Source organism: Rhizophagus irregularis, chromosome 21 (assembly GCF_026210795.1).
Source record: "Rhizophagus irregularis chromosome 21, complete sequence".
Lineage (NCBI taxonomy): Eukaryota > Fungi > Glomeromycota > Glomeromycetes > Glomerales > Glomeraceae > Rhizophagus > Rhizophagus irregularis.
In genome coordinates, this window is record NC_089449.1 from 1,596,399 (window position 1) to 1,613,851 (window position 17,453).

The 17,453-nt window shown below is 27.7% G+C and overlaps 6 protein-coding genes across 7 annotated transcripts; 3 read left to right on the forward strand and 3 right to left on the reverse strand.

Moving 5' to 3' along the window:
- The first annotated feature begins 2,719 nt into the window (after positions 1 to 2,719).
- OCT59_013796 (uncharacterized protein) lies at positions 2,720 to 3,551 on the forward strand. Its single transcript, XM_025331991.2, has 3 exons — positions 2,720 to 3,081; positions 3,167 to 3,326; positions 3,399 to 3,551. Exons 1-3 carry the CDS (start codon positions 2,828 to 2,830, stop codon positions 3,486 to 3,488), a joined length of 504 nt encoding a protein of 167 aa, XP_025179008.2. The 5' UTR covers positions 2,720 to 2,827; the 3' UTR covers positions 3,489 to 3,551.
- On the reverse strand, positions 3,296 to 4,646 carry OCT59_013797 (uncharacterized protein). The gene is made up of 4 exons (XM_025317081.2): positions 4,374 to 4,646; positions 4,182 to 4,292; positions 3,969 to 4,110; positions 3,296 to 3,898 (listed from the first exon to the last, which is right to left on the reverse strand). The coding sequence occupies exons 1-4, from the start codon at positions 4,590 to 4,592 to the stop codon at positions 3,576 to 3,578; spliced, it is 795 nt and encodes a 264-aa protein (XP_025179007.1). The 5' UTR covers positions 4,593 to 4,646; the 3' UTR covers positions 3,296 to 3,575.
- Positions 4,647 to 4,823: 177 nt separating this feature from the next.
- On the reverse strand, positions 4,824 to 7,019 carry OCT59_013798 (uncharacterized protein; the record flags this gene model as incomplete). Its single annotated transcript, XM_025317080.2, has 8 exons — positions 4,824 to 5,429; positions 5,502 to 5,607; positions 5,697 to 5,843; positions 5,921 to 6,061; positions 6,138 to 6,292; positions 6,377 to 6,498; positions 6,603 to 6,798; positions 6,875 to 7,019. The coding sequence occupies 8 exons, from the start codon at positions 7,017 to 7,019 to the stop codon at positions 5,101 to 5,103; spliced, it is 1,341 nt and encodes a 446-aa protein (XP_025179006.1). The 3' UTR covers positions 4,824 to 5,100.
- A 128-nt stretch (positions 7,020 to 7,147) lies between these two features.
- OCT59_013799 (uncharacterized protein) lies at positions 7,148 to 8,388 on the reverse strand. The gene is made up of 3 exons (XM_025317079.2): positions 8,108 to 8,388; positions 7,563 to 8,026; positions 7,148 to 7,484 (listed from the first exon to the last, which is right to left on the reverse strand). The coding sequence occupies exons 1-3, from the start codon at positions 8,301 to 8,303 to the stop codon at positions 7,242 to 7,244; spliced, it is 903 nt and encodes a 300-aa protein (XP_025179005.1). The 5' UTR covers positions 8,304 to 8,388; the 3' UTR covers positions 7,148 to 7,241.
- Positions 8,389 to 12,603: 4,215 nt separating this feature from the next.
- On the forward strand, positions 12,604 to 15,080 carry OCT59_013800 (uncharacterized protein; the record flags this gene model as incomplete). Its single annotated transcript, XM_025317078.2, has 6 exons — positions 12,604 to 12,630; positions 12,967 to 13,156; positions 13,236 to 14,185; positions 14,265 to 14,335; positions 14,532 to 14,644; positions 14,717 to 15,080. The coding sequence occupies 6 exons, from the start codon at positions 12,604 to 12,606 to the stop codon at positions 14,890 to 14,892; spliced, it is 1,527 nt and encodes a 508-aa protein (XP_025179004.1). The 3' UTR covers positions 14,893 to 15,080.
- Positions 15,081 to 16,602: 1,522 nt separating this feature from the next.
- On the forward strand, positions 16,603 to 17,443 carry OCT59_013801 (uncharacterized protein; the record flags this gene model as incomplete). Of its 2 annotated transcripts, XM_066141738.1 has the most annotated exons (4): positions 16,603 to 16,650; positions 16,856 to 17,048; positions 17,137 to 17,228; positions 17,291 to 17,443. In XM_066141738.1, the coding sequence occupies 4 exons, from the start codon at positions 16,603 to 16,605 to the stop codon at positions 17,441 to 17,443; spliced, it is 486 nt and encodes a 161-aa protein (XP_066001843.1). The 2 variants fall into 2 exon arrangements, with proteins under 2 accessions (XP_066001843.1, XP_066001844.1); XM_066141739.1 differs by lacking the exons at positions 16,603 to 16,650; positions 16,856 to 17,048 and having other exon boundaries at positions 17,160 to 17,228.
- Between the last annotated feature and the right edge of the window lie 10 nt (positions 17,444 to 17,453).

The following is a 17,453-nucleotide window of genomic DNA, read 5'->3' on the forward strand; positions in this document are numbered from 1 at the left end:
TTATACATTATATATTTAGGTAATGGCAGTGTTTTTTTTACAGGCAAAAATAAATTAATAAAACAATTGCTGTGGTACTTGTGTGATTTTTAATATACTGTATTTTATTTGAAATTGTTTCTTGGCAAAAGTAATTAATATTACAATTTGTAATGCATATACAATTGTAAATTATTAATAAAATAAAATTTTTAGTTATATGGAAGTTATAGTATATTTTTTGCCAATTGTTATAATTTTATAACAGAAATTTATTATCCAGTTAATGCAATACATTTAGTATAGTTTATCTTAAATAGGTGCAAAATGGCTTAAAAAATATATAAAAGATTTATAAAAAACTTTCTAGGTACTTTTAACTAAAATTATTACACCTTGCTATATAATATTATTTATATATTTTTTGTATAATAATAATAGTTAATTTCAATTTTTACTTTTAATCTTGCACTTTAAATCTACTTATATCTGAAATTAATTAAAATTACAGTTAACTTTCAACATAACAAATTTACTTTACAATGAAATTTTCTCAATATATAACATTTAACCAATCAAATATATCAAATATCTCTTATTATAACAAATCAACCAATTAAATTCTTTGAATATTTTGCTATAATCTTATAGTGAATTTGAGATAAAAACCAAAAGATTCATTATATCAAAAGCTGGCTATATATGATTTGTTATAACTTAGAATATTACTATTTATAAATATAATTAATTACATTTTTTTACTATGGTACAGTTTATAAAATTTTCAGTTTTTTTTTTTCATGTAATGTCTAAATAACTATTATAATAAATGGATATTGTTAAATACATTTAGCAAATTGATTATAATGTTCATTTAATATAATAGTGCTTATTTGATTAATTAAAGAATTACAATAAATTTTATATTATAATATTTATTTTCAAATATTATAATTCTTATTTTTTAAATATAGTTGACCTCTTTATAATTACATCCTTTAAGACTATTTAATGATATAATTATAATGGGATGTGCCTATTGGAATAAAAATTGTAAAAAAGGATATAATATAAAATATATTTAAAATTATTTAATTATTAAAAATATTAAATATTATGTAAATTTTTGAAAAAAATAAAAACTTTCTTTACTTAATTATTTTATTAAATCATGTGATTTATATGCTTATGCAAAGGGAATTTTATATATAATTATTTATTATAATATAAAATTAACGATTGGTATGATTGTATTTATAACACTTATAAATAATAAAGTAATTATAAAAGAAATATTATATATATAAAAAATTGGAATTAAAAATTGTGTGTTTTAAAAAAAAGAGTTTTTATATAGGAAGTATCTATAAAAAAGATTGATTGTATATTTATTTTCAGTAAATATAATAAAAAAAGTAAAAAAAATATATTTTTTATAATAATTTAACAGATATTAAGAATGCAATTTTATTGCTATTGGATTTTTTTATTGAAATAAATCTAATAAGGGTAATAACATTTATTGTATACATGCTGCTTAAATTATTTTGGGATGCCATAATTATAATTTGGGATGTCGTAATTCATTCAGTTCATATATAATTTACTATGTAAAGTGCCAAAATAATTTGGGATGTCATAATTGAATTTGGGATTTTATTTATAATTACGGCAGCCCAAAATAATTTGGGTGGTATGTATAATTTATTGCATAATATTTTAGAGCAGTGTTGGCACTTGACCATTTGGCCATTTTGGCTGGCCAAATCGGCCAAAAAAATTCTTGGCTGCGGCCAAATGCCAACACTGTTTTAGAGAGTGAAGAAAGGTTTTAATATATATGATGTAATATAAGATTTTATATATTATATGGATAGAAGTTAAAATTTATAACAAATAGATATTATATAATAAATGATACTTTTCTAATATAAATTTTATTAAAATTCTTAAAAATAAAATATATAAAATTTTTAAAATTCTTTGCAATTTCAATTATCTTATAAAAAATATTTAGAATTTTTTTAAAAAAAACAATTAAAATCATATAAATTTTTTAGAGTAAATTTAAATATATAATGCTTAAATCTTATTTTTATTTCAAAATGAAAATATTTTTTATACTGATTATTTAATTCTGACCAGGATTAAATATATCATGTAATCTAATAAAAAAAAAATTAAAAAAAATTATCAAATAAATCAAAAATAATATTTAAACCCATTTTTAATATTTTAAGTAAATTTGCAAAGTACATATACTATACAATTTTTAAAATTAAAAAAGTTTGTATATTATTTTACAAATTTTTGTTACAGAATGCTAACATTTTATTTTACTAAAATTATTCAAATTATTATATATTAATGTAATATAAATGATTTATAATCTTTGTTTCTATAATTATAATAAACAAATTTCCATGCTTTATATTTTTTTGAAATTTTTAAAAATATGAAATTATTATAAATTATTATTAATATCATTCCAATATACTACTATTTGAATTTTCTTAATAAAATGAATCTAATGGATTAAAATTTACGAACCAATCACTGGATTATAAAAGAATAATTCTAAATATTTAAAGCATAATTGTATTTAAAATATTGATCCTACAAGCATGAAATTATTATCATTAGAATTGTTTTAATTAGATGAATTTAATGATAAAAATATATTTCTTAGCCTCAAATTTTATATAAATACATGATCAATTACATATTTCACAGGTTATTGTAGCAAATGAAATGGAATTCAATAATTAACTATTAATAAATTTTTTCACTTTGAAAAATGTCCGTATAATTTTGATCGCCCTCTATAATTTACCCCTGCTGTTCAAATATGGTTAGGAATTATCTCGCATACCAGTTAAATGATTATCTCAGTAATTACCGTCCGAGATCAATAATCAAACGAAATATTTTTAAAATAAAGATATCTATTACAATGTCAACTTCTCGTGGTCCAATAACCTGTCACGTTCTTGACTCTTCACGTGGAATGCCAGGTAAAAACATACAAGTAAGATTAGAACTTAGGGAATATTCTGATAATTTTGATGAACAAACGGAAACTTGGAAAGTCGTTGGACAAACGTAAGTTTTATTTGAAATTATTCTCTCTTTCTTTTGGAAATTGACCCGCGATTTTTTTTCACACTCATTTAATTCTTGTTATAAGATATACGAATGATGATGGAAGATGTCCAAATTTAGTATCGTCAGATTACAAGATTACTTTGAACAACAATTCAAATGCAAATGCAATTTTTCGTATCACTTTTTATACATCAAAATATTTTAATGAATTAGGACAAAAGTCATTTTACCCTTATGTACAGGTTAGCTCTAAATCATCAAATTTAATTTTTTTTTACAGAATTTTTACAAAATAATTTGTTATTTTATTGCAGGTTATTTTCGAGATAACTGATCCAAATCAACATTATCATGTTCCTCTATTAATTAGTCCTTTCTCTTATACAACTTATCGTGGAAGTTGATTTTAAATTTAATTAATATATTTCTAAGATTAAATAAAATATTCATTTCGCTTACTTCAACTTAACTAATTTGTTTCATAAAGATTTCTATTTCTTTCGTTCATTCTTCCATTTATATAATGGCAACCCATCTTTATCTACACCAACTTTCTTTCTGCGCCCTTTACCCATTAAATTTTTTTGAATTCGTAATCCTTGTTCTACTTTTCTTAATTCCTCTTGCCTCCGTATACGAGAAGATAACTCTTGGTGTTTTTCTAACCGATTTTTATGTAATTTAAGAAGCTCTATTTCATCATCCGGAGCCATTATTACCTCATTTTGTAATGTCTCAATACGAGGTCTATTAAACTTTCTATTAACTAACTCCGGTAAAGTGTTAAAATACTTGGCCGGATCAAAAGTTTTGACTACATCAACGAAAAATTTATGAATTTAAATTAATTATTTTAAAGAAATTAAAAAAAATTAAAGATTTACCTTCTTTAAGAGTATCAACAAATATGATATGTTGTGGTTGCGATGACTTTACTTTCTCTTTTATTTTATCATCAACTTCTATTTCATCTTCAATGGATTCTGATTCGATGAAATGTAATTCATTTTGTAACTTTTCTATTTTCTTTTTAAAATTAAACAAATTAAGGATAATATTTTTATTAAAAAAACCAAATAATAAAACTCGAATAATACCTTATTTCCAAGATCACGTTGAGTTTTAACATAATTTAAGTCCTGAGATTTCATTAATTTAATAGCATCTCCAGATAAAGCTGAATCATGTTCTAATATATGTGCACCATTCTATAAAACAAATATATGTATACTAAATCAATTAAATCAATTCTACAAATATTAATGATTGATTCCCGAGTTTATGTTTACCTTTGTTTTTGAATTGATCATTTTAAAGTAAAATTCATCAGGATTTCTAAAATAAGCTTTTTCACGAAAAGCTTTTAATCGTTCTTGTTTTGAATGGTAATCTTTAGCTCGAAGAACATAATCCTTATGTTTTTCGAGTATACCATATCTTTGTCTAGAACGTAGCTGTCCACGTTCTTTGTGATTCCTTCGTTGTACTGCATTTCGAAGTGAAGACATGTGGAAAAATAATCTGAAAAGAAGGCTACGGGAAATAAAGGGTTCATCAATAACCAAAATTATCAACCAATCAGGGCTGATAAGCATCATATGATGCGATACGACAAATAGTAGATCGGACAATATAAAGCATTGGGTATTCGTTATATGAAACTTACAACTCGATTAATATTTATTAACGGATGTCATTTATAGATTGGTAAACAATCTATTTAGCAACCAGCATTAATTATCAATTTATTTCAATCATTTATTTACAAAGATAGTGATTCAACATCACGTAAGACAGACACGAGGTGAGTTTATTATGAAAGGTTCAGGTAAAAAAAAACCGGATAAAAAAAAGACACGTAATGGCAATTAAGATCAAACATCGAAATTTGTACTCTCAAAATGATATTGCTTTCATTACTATTTCTTCCAGTTGTCATGCAATAATTCTTAAATCTGTATGTAACTGAGTAACCTGACTAGCTTGGAATTTTCGGGTGTGTGTTATTTCGAATTTTTACAGCTTTCCTTCCTCTTCACTCTTTGTAAAACCAATCTTCTTAGATCCATAAATATGCAATTGATTATCCTCGCCACCACTCAAAATAATGTCTTGATCCCAATCAACACAAAAAATCTTTTTCGGTGTATCATTCTCATTCTCTTTTCCTTTATCACCATTTTGTTTAGAGAGTGTATATAACGGTGTTCTGCTTCTTATATCCCAAATTTTTACTGTACCATCATACGATCCGCTCACTAACATGAATGAATTTTTTGTTGACCATGATACACTTGTTACCCAATTTTTGTGTGATGATAGTGTTAATTTTACAACCGCCACATCTATAATTGCAAAAAGAAGTTAGTTATAAAGAAACGAAGGAAAAAAAAAGATATATATGAAAATCATCATACCCTCTGCCCGTGGATCCCATAATCTAATTATTCGATCCGAATGACCTGAAGCTATTAATCCAGATTTACCTGAATATGAAATTCCATAAACCACTTTATCACAGTTCTAATATAGATGATGAAGCAAATTTTTTTCAGAAATGAATTAAATTACCGAGAGAATTCGAAGTATTAAACACAAATAAGGATAAATACCTTTACATCTACATTAGTTCTAGATTCAACATCCCAGATTCTAATAGAATGATCCCAACCGCCACTATATAACTTGTTATTATCTTTATCATCAAATACAACTGAAGATATTGCCCCGATATGACCGTTCATAGTAGCAATAGGATACTGGACAATTTTATTAAAGTTTGAATCAGTTTCTATTTCACATAACTTCCAGAAGCATAAGAAATAGTTGTGAATACCTTTGTAAGGATTTTTTCTTTTTTAATTACTTTTCTTCTTTTTGATGATGTTTGAATTTTAATATGTTCATCGTCGTCACTATTTTCAGGTATTTCCATTGTCCAAAGCATAATAGAAGAATCCCATGATCCACTTGCAAACTTAAATCAAAATTTTATTATAAAATTTACTCGAATTTGTTCTTTTTTTTTAATAATTATATACCTTTTATATTACCTCAGAACAAGATGGACTAACAGCAATACTCTCAATACTACCTTTATGCCCAATACACTCATACAATGAAATATATTTATTATGTTCAAGTGATGATCTCCATGCTCTAATTGTTCTATCTTGTGAAGCTGATAGAAATGTAAATTCTTCATCATCTACAATTTTTTTTATCGAATAAAATACAATAAAATATTATTATAAATAATTTTTTTATGATAAATGTCAAAATTAAAGAGTACCTTTAACCGAAATCCAAGAAACACTTTTTATAGGAGCGTTATGACCTATAAAAGTTTGCAAACATTCTCCTGAAGTGTTCCATATTCTTACGTGATTATCATAAGAACCTGTCAAAAAATATCTTAAAAAATTTTTTTATTTCATTAATAAAATATTGTATTTCAAGAATATATGTGTGTATATATATTTACATATAAAAAAAAAATTTTCTAAAGGATATTATACCTTTGATTAAAAATTTTAACAGAACTTATCCAATCGTCATGTTGAAAAGAAGATAAAGGAGTAGGTGGTAACATAGATTCAACATATTCAATAGTAATAATATTTTCCGTTGATAAACCTGAATTTTCTAAATATTCTAATAAACTTGTTCTTAAAAATAAATTATCTATCATAAAATCAAATGGTAAAGGCTTTTCTAAAATTTATTATATCATTATGTAAATTAGTATGTTTGAACCAATAAAACTTTTATCTGAAAAAAATTTTAATACCGAAGCCTAAAAGGTGATTTATAATTTCAGAAAGTCCATATCTTTTTAATTTAGCAGGTACGATCATTGGAGTATCTGTAACAGCATATTCGGTTTGTTTAGTTACGAAACGAACTTGTACTTGAATTTCTTGGGAAGTCTCCATTACGGAAAATTTAAAATTTGATTTTAAGATGAAAAAAAAAATTAAAAATTATGATCTTTATTAAATTGAATATAATCGGGTACACCGGGTACACAAAAAAAAAAAAAAATAATTATTTCAGCATATATATATATATTAATCATTCTATAATAATTTTTATATACGTAATTTAATAAATTTTTACTTTTGAAAAATAAAATATAATACATATTAGTGTACTTTTTAATTGGATAATGATGACAATGCTGATAATGATGGTACTACGACATTTGCCGATTTTTTCTTTTTAGATGCAACGAAAGCAGCTCTCATTTTAAAGTAATCTTTATGTAAACCACATTCGGTTTTATTTCTACCCTCCCACCTTCCATCTCTTTCATTTGAAGAATTATTGTTCAATGGTTTAGTACTATGCCAATCACCAACTGAACGATAACCCTTATCAAGAAGTGGATTGTAAGGTACCTTTAATTAAAAGTATAAATAAGGTTAGACTGAGATCTAAACTTTAATTACAGAATATTCTCGAAGATATTTATTTACCTCATTTGCCCTAACGTACGCACGAACTTTAGCAAAATCCCAATGGGCTAAAGGATTTAATTTTAGTAATCCTGTACCTTTTTCTATTTCTAAAATGTCAATATTTCCTCTTTCACCGCTTTGACTTCTTCTTCTACCTGTGATAATAGCTAGAACATTAAATTGTTCATAAGCTCTTCTTGATGGTTCAACTTTAACAAGATAATCATAACTATCTTCATCTGTTTCCCATAATTTTTGTCCATGCTGCGCCTCGAAATCTTCTACCGTTTCACAGTCAATTGGTTTAAAGATATGTAATGGAACATTATATTTAGTTGATGCCCTCTTTGCTAATTGAAGAGTTTCAGGAAAATGATAGAGAGTGTCGAGGAATATTAGTGGAATTAAATGTTGTGGCAAGGTTTCATTTTCTTCGGCGAAATCTTGACTAATTTTTGATATCATATCCAAGATAACAAGACCTTTAAAAAAAAAAAATTATTTTATATTTTTCTTTCTGTTTTTTTTTTAAAAAAAAAGTAATAACAATCTTTTTAATTTACCTGTGAGGCCGAAAGCAGTTGTTTGATACAATCCTGGTAAAGTTACAAGAGCCCATTCCAAGATTTTTTGTGGAGGTAATTTCGCTAATTTTTCATTTAAATATTTTAAATGATTTTCGGAAAATAAAGGAGGACGAGTATTAATATCATCCTGTTCGAGAGATAATTCATCGATATACTGATTCGCGGGTGGCATTATGTTTTTTTTTAAAAAAAAAAGTATATAAGAGTATAAAAATATAATATTTCTTTTTTGTTGGTTTTTGAAAAATTTTTTCTTTAAAAAAAAAAAATGATGATTCTTTGGGGTAGATTTTATATCGATTTTTTTTTAATAATTTTTTTTTGTATATTATAAATTATCCATCCAATCAAAATTAATATAGATTGCGTCAATTGATAAAAATTTTGTAAATATCCCTTTAAGCAAAACATATACACATACATTGTTTAACAGTCTTAACTTACTAAACTTAGTATATGTATAACAAATAATGATCTACCATATACTAAATAAATTATTTTTTTTGATTGCGCGTCTCATATTGTAAATTAACAGGTGCTTAACGATTAATTAGTAATCTATTTTTCAATATAAAAAGAAATTTCGAATATCGTCAGTTTCATATATAATGATAAAATATTTAAACCGCAGTAAAAAACGCCACTTTTACGCACATGGAACTGGTTTTTATATACAAACCATTAAATAATAATAACTTTAATTGCATCATAGCTACGAATATATAAAAGTAAAAGTATGACAAAATCAACAAAATCAATTATTAAAGAAATAAGGGATCACGGATAAATTTTAAACAATTTTAACCCCTATGGAGAAAGAAGAAAGAAAAAAAATTGATTTGAAAGCATGTATTAATAATCGTTAAAAAAAAGAAATATGTCATACTATGTACAAATTAGAACAACCGGAAAAAACAACTATTTTAGTATAATGGTTGAGATCGGGGAATATTTATCCTACCAAATCTGCAAAACAAATAACCGAAATTTCCAACGAATGTATTGCCTAATCATTATCCATTCAAAATCTCATCTTAAGTAACGCAAATTATTACATTGTTATTAAGATTACGCCTAAGACCAATCAAAACGATATATATTTTTTTTTTTTGAATTCCTCTTAAAAAAAAGTAAATTTCTATTTTGTATTCAAGTTTCTAATTTTTATTGTATAATGAGTTTAATAAATGTAATTATTAACGATAAAGATATGATATTTTATCATAGTTTTTTAAAATAAAATTGATAATAATATGAATATAGAACATGTGGCCAAAATATTTGTGCCTATGTGGAAAATGAGTTTGTTAGTGGCATATTATTTGGAGATCGTTCAAATTTGTTAATATGAGATAAATATAAGAATTATAAATGAAATTTTTAAAAAAAAATCGGAAAAGCTTTGAATTTGAATGGTCTATTTATTCTTGGATTGAATTAATCGTAAAACAATTAGTGATTGACTGCTAATCCCCATGAGTTCACACCAGCAAATGTTGGATCAGAATGGTTTTAGACAAAATCAAATAAATGACTTCACATGCTCTCACACAAAATTCAATCAAAAAGTATCCCAATGGGATATACAAAATTGGAAATTCACATTGTAACCTAATATCTTCAAAATTCTCAATTCTCATTATTCTCATTGGTGAAGATAAATGATGAAAATCAGCCCGTATTAGCAAAGGATAATAAGGATAATTCATTATTATATGATCAATACAATTACGCAACGCAACCACATTCAACATACGGTTGTGCTATATGATAAGAAGAAGGATTTTTATTACAGTAAAGGAAATAGTATTAGCAATTTTATATTGTCATTTTTCTTATAATGTCTTGGGAAACTTTAATTTTCTCATGAGTTTATTACCTCTTTTATAATGTATCTCGAAAAGAATTGATTAACGGAAGAGCCTTTCTTTCTTCTCAAACTAAACAAATCGTTTGTTATCTGCCTTCTTTTTATCTGGAATATAATCTTTTTTCCCTAGATAGATAGTAAAGAAGATAACGTAGAGAGAGAAGGAACTGTCACTCTCGCTTTACGGAATCCAGAGCCATTATCTTTTATTTATTTTTTTATTTGACTTGCGACTGTAAATATAAAGATGATAGCACTTTTACAATAAACTTTTTTTTTTTTGGTCATCTCACTGTGGTATTGAGCAATGATTTAAGGCTTTGAATCTACTGAAGTAATTTTTTATCAACATTTTTTGATTTAAACCATAAAATCAAGAATAAAATATCTTTTTCTCCTTCTAAAATAGGCTTTTAAAAAATAATCGTCATATTAATAATAATGATGGATATTTTATTTAGATTTATTATATTAGTTCATTTACAAAACAAATATATTCTAATGAAAGAGTTTTGATTCATAAGCTACCTAAAATATTGAGCCGAATTTATATTTGAATGTCTACGATTTGTGGTTGAAGTTGATTGAATAAAATCAGTACGTAAGAGAGTAGGATGTATATGACTTGATTGTGTATGATCAGGATGCATAGTTTCTGGACTTAAAGGAACGAATGCTGATGTTCCTTCTAATTGATCTGTCTCGGTAAAAACATATTCATCAAACATTGCACGAATTTCTGTTACTGTTCCTTCATTTGTATTCTCGCTTGTTTTTTCATTATTGTTATTCACTTCTTCCGTTTCTGTCTCAATCGTATATTCACTATTAAATTCATCATCTTGAGATCGTGAGCGTTGATTTGCATCGTCTGCTTTAATCTCCTTTATAATAGAATCTATGGTTGGAAATTTGGCTTTGTCCTCTGATCCATTCAGTGCACTTGAAATGCGACATTTTTTGAAAGAATCCGAGATTACTTCTTTAGAAATTTCTTCCCATGCATTCTTTACCCACCCGCATATATCAGTAATCGTTGCTCTGCGAATAATTCCAGTAATTGCATTCCATTTATCCCATTCTTTTATAAGATTATCTTTGAAAATTTTATTAATTATATCAATTGGTTGCAAGACACTTAACATCGTTCCATTAGGAATAACGGCCAAACTAATGTTATAAGAGGCAAATTTCTGAAAAATCTCTCCTTCTGGATCCATGGACTTATCATGAACCATGATGGCAGGTTTATTAGATTGGTTACTCATCATTCTAATTACGTGTAACATATCAATATAATTGAACATCAACTCTCGAGACATGATTCCATCTTCGTGAAACCAAACGATTATACTATCAGGGACCTTCTCTCCATATGGTAACTCTGTTCCTCTAAATACGCAAATTGGAGAATATTTGGTTCCGTCTAAAATAAAATTAAAAATTCACTACTTTTGATATTTATTCTTTTAGTTTTTTTTTAAAAAAAAAGAAATTTTTTACCTGCAGCGCAAGTCAATACAATTGTAAATTTATAAAATGTGTCAGAGATTTTCATTTCTTTTTCGCGTCTTAGGTTGACTCTAAGATTACCATCTGTATCAAACCACACGGGCAATTCATCCATATTAAAGAGATTTCTAAATTCGAATTCTCTTTCTTTTCGAAGACGTTTAATATTCTGCCGATATTCTCTTAACACTACATCACATACAGGTCTTTTCTTAAATACTGGCCGATCGCGTAGAACAGTGAGTTTTTTACGAGCCAAAAAACCTGCTAACCAACGTGAACTGGCTTTAAATTCTTTTTCTGCATCAGGATATAAAGCCTTCATTTCCGGTTGTTGTAATATTTGATACATTTTGTTTCTGACATTTGAGTTAGTAATTTCAACACCCATCCCATGTTGATCAGATACCCACTTATGCAACTGGTTCTCAGCTTCTTCGTATAATGGTTTTTGTCCTGAACCGATTCGCAATGAATTCCAATTAACCTTTGTTGGATCTGCATTCCATTTTTCACTAGCCTTTACCCAACGTCCAACCATAGATTTATCTATTTTATAAAGCCTTGCAGCAGCATTTCTTCCATGTTTAAGAGCATATTCTACTACTATCTGTTTTTGATCAACGGAATAAGAGCATCTTTCTTTTTTCTCAGGTTTACCCGTTTTCTCTGAAGTTTCGTTCGATTCTAAAGTATTTTTGCCTTTTGTAACCTTTGGCATGTTGAAAGGCTTTCGTTATTTAACAAAATTTAAGATGTTTAAAGATTGATGATAAAATTATGTAACACAATCGTTGGTGTCAAAAAAAATGAGTCATTTATGTTTTGATTTGTTAATATAAAGCTACAATTATGCGTTATCATTTCTTTATCAAGCAATTTCATTAGTGAATTTTGATAAGAAAATCATTTATGACCTGGTTTTGTTTTTGTAACACAATCCTCTTTTCGTTGTGGATAATAATAATAAATAATAATTTCTAAAAAATGATTGTTTCCCAAACTTCGTACTTACTCGCTTGTAACTTAATTTGTTTTTGCGAAGTTTTGAATTTCAAAAAGAATTTGACTTAACAAGAATTTTATAAACATGGGTTCTTTACAATGGAAATTAGAGGTGAGACTGTGTGAAGAACAAGTGTACTGCATTGAATTGTAAGTTCGTCATTAGTTTCGAACTTATGGAATTCGTAGTGTAGGCAGTAAAGATGTTTAAACATCTTTGTAAAAAGTTATTTATTTTCTTAATAAACAGTCATAGCCTTTTTAAAGTCGTCAAAAAACTTTTTTATTGCGAAGAACCGAATGCCCAAAGTCCAAATATTTGAAATTCGAAATATTTACATAAAGTCATTTTTCTGGTAAAAGCTTAAGTATTTATTAGTGTTTTAAGATATACTTTACTAACCCAACTATTTTTTTTTATCGTAATATGTACTATAATATATTATAGCAACGTTTCTGTCCGTCAATTGACTCTACATTAATCGCTGCCATCGTCGGGGATTATCCGGATTTTGAAAGTTGTTTTGAGATTCTCAGTTCATTGGAAAAAGAAGCAGATGCTGAAAGAGATTTCGAAAATGAAATAAGCTCTGGAAACAGTAGTAGTAATCTCAGAAACTCTAGTTCTGGTGAACCTGGTAAGTCAGAAATAAAAATAAATAAAAATATACAAATAATATATCATATCTTAAAATTTTCTTAATATTTTTTATTCAGGTGATGGGTCAACCACTAGTATTGAATATTCGACATACAGTCCTTCCGTAGAAGACGAATTAGATTATTATTCAAGTGCATACACTACTGACTACGAAGATTATGAATACCCTAAAGGAAATACGGAATTTTTGAAAAACATGTTTCCTATGATTCCTGAATCTAGAGTGAATAATTTATTAAGAGAAAAAGATAATAATGTAGAAATGGTTGTGGATGTTATTCTTAATGAAATGTATTTACAGACAGAACAAGACGACGACTTTTCATATTCGCGTTCAACTTCGACGCTCATTTCTAATAGTGATGCGGATAATTCCTTACTAACAGATGTCCGGAATAAGTATCGTAAAAAAAAGCGACGAAAATCGCAACGAAAACAAAATATCATATTCCAAAATAATGGACACCGACCTAATTCCAATAATTCATCATCATCATCATCATCATCATCATCATCATCAACTTCATCATATTGGACATCCTCGAGAAATCCTGAAAGTCAAAATGAATTGATTGATGATAATAAATTGTGTCAACTAATGGAGATATTTCCTAACCACAATTTTGAAAGCATCAAGCAAACGCTTGTTAATTGTAATGGAGAAGTTCAAAATGCGACAGAAATTTTATCGTCAGGAGATTTGAACGATAGCAAGAAACAAATTAAAGTTATTAAACTAATATCTCATACAAGCGAACATCAAGATACTCATCTTCAAAATAAGGAAAGACGTGGTAGTATCACTAATGATTCTAATAGTTATGAAATGCCAATAAATAAGATCTATGATGATGACGAAATAGAAGATTATGAGGATGATCATGATCCTGATCATTGTCAAGAAGAGGCCTTTAAATGCTTTAAAAAGCGAGATGAATCTTTTAAAAAAGCAGCGCAATCCTATCGAAGAGGGCAAGGTAGCGTTGCATCTTACCATTCAGAAGAGGTAAGAGTTTGGTATAAAAATTAGAAATTTAGAATTATTAATATTTATCTCACTAAGGACAAATCCTTTTTTTTATTAGGGATGGAGATTTGATGCAGAAATGAAAAAATGGAAATTACGGGCTGCTAGATCATTAGTTAAGAAACATAGGTAAGTGAAAACTTAGGACTCGAGGAAATAATTTGTGATCATATAGGATTATTGTGAAAATTAGCACATCAGCATATTTATTAATACAGTTATAATACAATTATGTCACATCACAGAAATAAGTCAAATGTACATAATATTCCAATTCTTCTTATTATTTCTTTTCTTTTCCTGTTCTATATATATATATTGAAAGTGAGAAAACACAATACGAGTATGTTCTTGATCTCCATGGTTGTTTTGTAACTGAAGCAATTATTATAGTTAAAGAATGGTTGAATGATTGGTATCCAAAAAGAACGAGATCCGGTAAATACATTATTTGCAACCTTTCTTATTTGAAGATATGAATTATTAACATTTGATATCATTTCTATTAAGCCTCACAAATGAAGCCGTCGCAAATGAAACCGTTGAAAATAATTACAGGAAAGGGTAATCATTCACCCAACGGAGTGGCAAAATTACCTAACGCTATTAATAAATTTTTGATCGGTGATAATTGGAATATTACAAAACATACGGGACATGTGTTAGTTCATGGATTAAAAAAATAATCCGTGTAAGATTCATTATGAATTGGCGATCCTTCCGTCCATTTTTTTTTTATTCGTTTAATTTGTAATTTAGAATTTTATGATTTTTTTTTGTCATACATTTTTGTAATTTTGTAATTTTGTAATTTATTACTATTTAATAATAAAAGATAAAGTATATGACTATTATGGGTCAATTTATTTATTATAAAATTTTTTGTGCTCTCCAATCCATCCATCCGTCCATAAAGTCATCATCAATATCTTCGTCACTTGTATCGTCAATATTTCCTTCACCGAAATCTTTTGCATTCACACTATTAGTATCAACCATCATATTTTTACCCCGATTTTCTTTAACACGTTTAGCAACATTTTTTAATTTTTCCAATCTTGCTAAACAAAATTCTTGTTCACGTTCTTGCATTTCATCTCTATCTCTTTGTAACTGTTCATCGTCAGCATTAGAAATTTGATTACTAACTTGAGTTTCTTTTGAAATTTCTTTTTGGAAATTTATCCATTCTTGTTCATCTATTTCCGTTGTTGCTGAAACTTTTACTGAAGTACTATTTAATGAAGGATTGTCAAAAAAGTCAGCAGGAAGAGAAGACGTTTCTTCTTGTACTATTTCTATTTTTTGTGTTGAAGTATCGATTTGTTGATTCACTGTCGGCGCCGTGTCATCAAAGAAATCAGAAGGCAATTTGCTTGTCATTGCTGATTCATCCTCCTCCTTATCAACCGATATTTTCGAATCATAAAAATCAGAAGGCAATTTACTTGTCATTTCTGATTCATCCTCCTCCTCATCGACTGATATTTTCGTATCAAAAAAATCAGAAGGCAATTTGTTTGTTATTGTTGCTTCCTCATCAACTGATATTTTCGAATCAAAGAAATCAGGCGGTATTGTTGAAGTCTGAGGTATAGACTGCTCAGTGGTTAATGAATCATCATTATATTTTACTCTTTTAACTCTAGCTTGCTCTAAAACTTTTTCTTCACTCTCTTCTTCAGAATCATTTTCTTCCTCTTCTTCATCTTCATAACCAATTAACTTTTTTATACTATTGTCGGTATCAATATTAGAAGGAACATTTCCTTTAGATATTGTTACTTTTCCTTCAACCCCTACAGACCTTTTCTTATCATTTATAGTGGTTGATTCCTGTTCAAAATTAAAACTCGATTCTTTTTTCAAGATCGATTTTGGTTTAAAATTGCTCGTTGTTGGTGATTTTGATTTTATTAAAGATGCCGCTCTGTTGACATCGCCACTACTGGATTCTGTCTTTAAAGCTTTTTCTTTTAACTCTCTAATTTTTTTCAAAGTTTCTTTATGAGATATGCTTGCAAGGTGAGAATTCCAAGAAGATTCGTTTTTTATGATTACATTACAAACTATACAAGTGAGTTTATGATTAGCATCATATTTGGCGTAAGAATGAACTATTTTAGAGGAAGATGCTGTTTCTTGTTGTTGTTGACGCTGTTGTTTTGTGGCGGAAAGAAGACGTCTTAGTTCTTTAGTTTTTTGTGTTGACATTTTAAACGTAAAATTTTAAACGTTAGTATTTTCCTATCGTAACCACCAAAAAAAATCATAAATCACGTGAACTCCACTTCTCTGTTGTCACCCGTTATTTGTCACCTAAACCTGTCGCACATTTCGGACGTGCAATTGTGAAATAGATAAACGCGTTTTTTCAGTTTTCTTTTCAGATAGAGATGGAAATTCAAGATATTGACGAGCTTTTAGACGAAGCGTTTCCGAATGTAAGTACTAGGAGCTCTTTTTTTTTGCGAGCTTATAAGCCGTTAAGCGCGATAGCAGTCTAGTCAATAAGTTTACTACCATAACCCATTGTGTAAGGCCACATAGTCGCATCGGCCTTTCTCAGATTACAATTTACAATGTACTCGGAAGGTTCTCGACTCACACAAACATTTACTAAGACATATATTTATATGTACCGGCTAGATAAAAGAAAATGAAAAACCCCACATCAAATGGTTGTTGCAATCTTTTAACCCAGTACCTCTCGAGTTTTACCGATATTTGAACCGTAAAACGAAATATATCGCTACCAACGCCTTTACTCATGCGCTTAGATGTCAGATGTTATTAGCGAAGAGAGGGTGGGAATGCTTAGAAAATCCAGCAACAATGGAAGGTGAGAACATGAGTGTTTGTACTTAATTTCTTTTGATATGCATTCTTATTTAATGTAGGGTGATGTTTTCAAAAATGATTGGAATAAGTATTTGCGGAAAGATCAGCACATATGTCTATCAAAGCGTGTTATAATGTTCAAAGAAGCTACAACTATGAAGTTTCCGCATATTCTACACGAGTAAGTATCTTCTCATGATATTATTGAGTTTAATTATTAATGTTTTGTCATTGATTGATCAGAAACGAAAGCACAATAGCCCATCAACACCCAATAAGCCGGTTATCCGTCCGGAAGTAGATCAAAAATACCCACAGATTTCATTTTCAAAAAAACTCAAAGTTGCTTTTAAAGAACTCGATGATGAAAACCCAAGAAATTCAGGAGAAAAGTAGTGATCAGAAT

Coding starts and splice junctions, on each gene's coding strand:
- OCT59_013797 (XM_025317081.2), bottom strand. CDS start 4,592: ATGTCTTCACTTCGAAATGCAGTACAACGAAGGAATCACAAAGAACGT. Junction 4,111..4,181: donor AACGTGATCTTGGAAATAAG/GTATTATTCGAG, acceptor AATTTTAAAAAG/AAAATAGAAAAGTTACAAAA. Junction 3,899..3,968: donor TGTTGATACTCTTAAAGAAG/GTAAATCTTTAA, acceptor TCGTTGATGTAG/TCAAAACTTTTGATCCGGCC.
- OCT59_013799 (XM_025317079.2), bottom strand. CDS start 8,303: ATGCCACCCGCGAATCAGTATATCGATGAATTATCTCTCGAACAGGAT. Junction 8,027..8,107: donor AACTGCTTTCGGCCTCACAG/GTAAATTAAAAA, acceptor TTTTTTTTAAAG/GTCTTGTTATCTTGGATATG. Junction 7,485..7,562: donor CGTACGTTAGGGCAAATGAG/GTAAATAAATAT, acceptor TTTTAATTAAAG/GTACCTTACAATCCACTTCT.
- OCT59_013796 (XM_025331991.2), top strand. CDS start 2,828: ATGGTTAGGAATTATCTCGCATACCAGTTAAATGATTATCTCAGTAAT. Junction 3,082..3,166: donor TGGAAAGTCGTTGGACAAAC/GTAAGTTTTATT, acceptor TCTTGTTATAAG/ATATACGAATGATGATGGAA. Junction 3,327..3,398: donor CATTTTACCCTTATGTACAG/GTTAGCTCTAAA, acceptor ATTTTATTGCAG/GTTATTTTCGAGATAACTGA.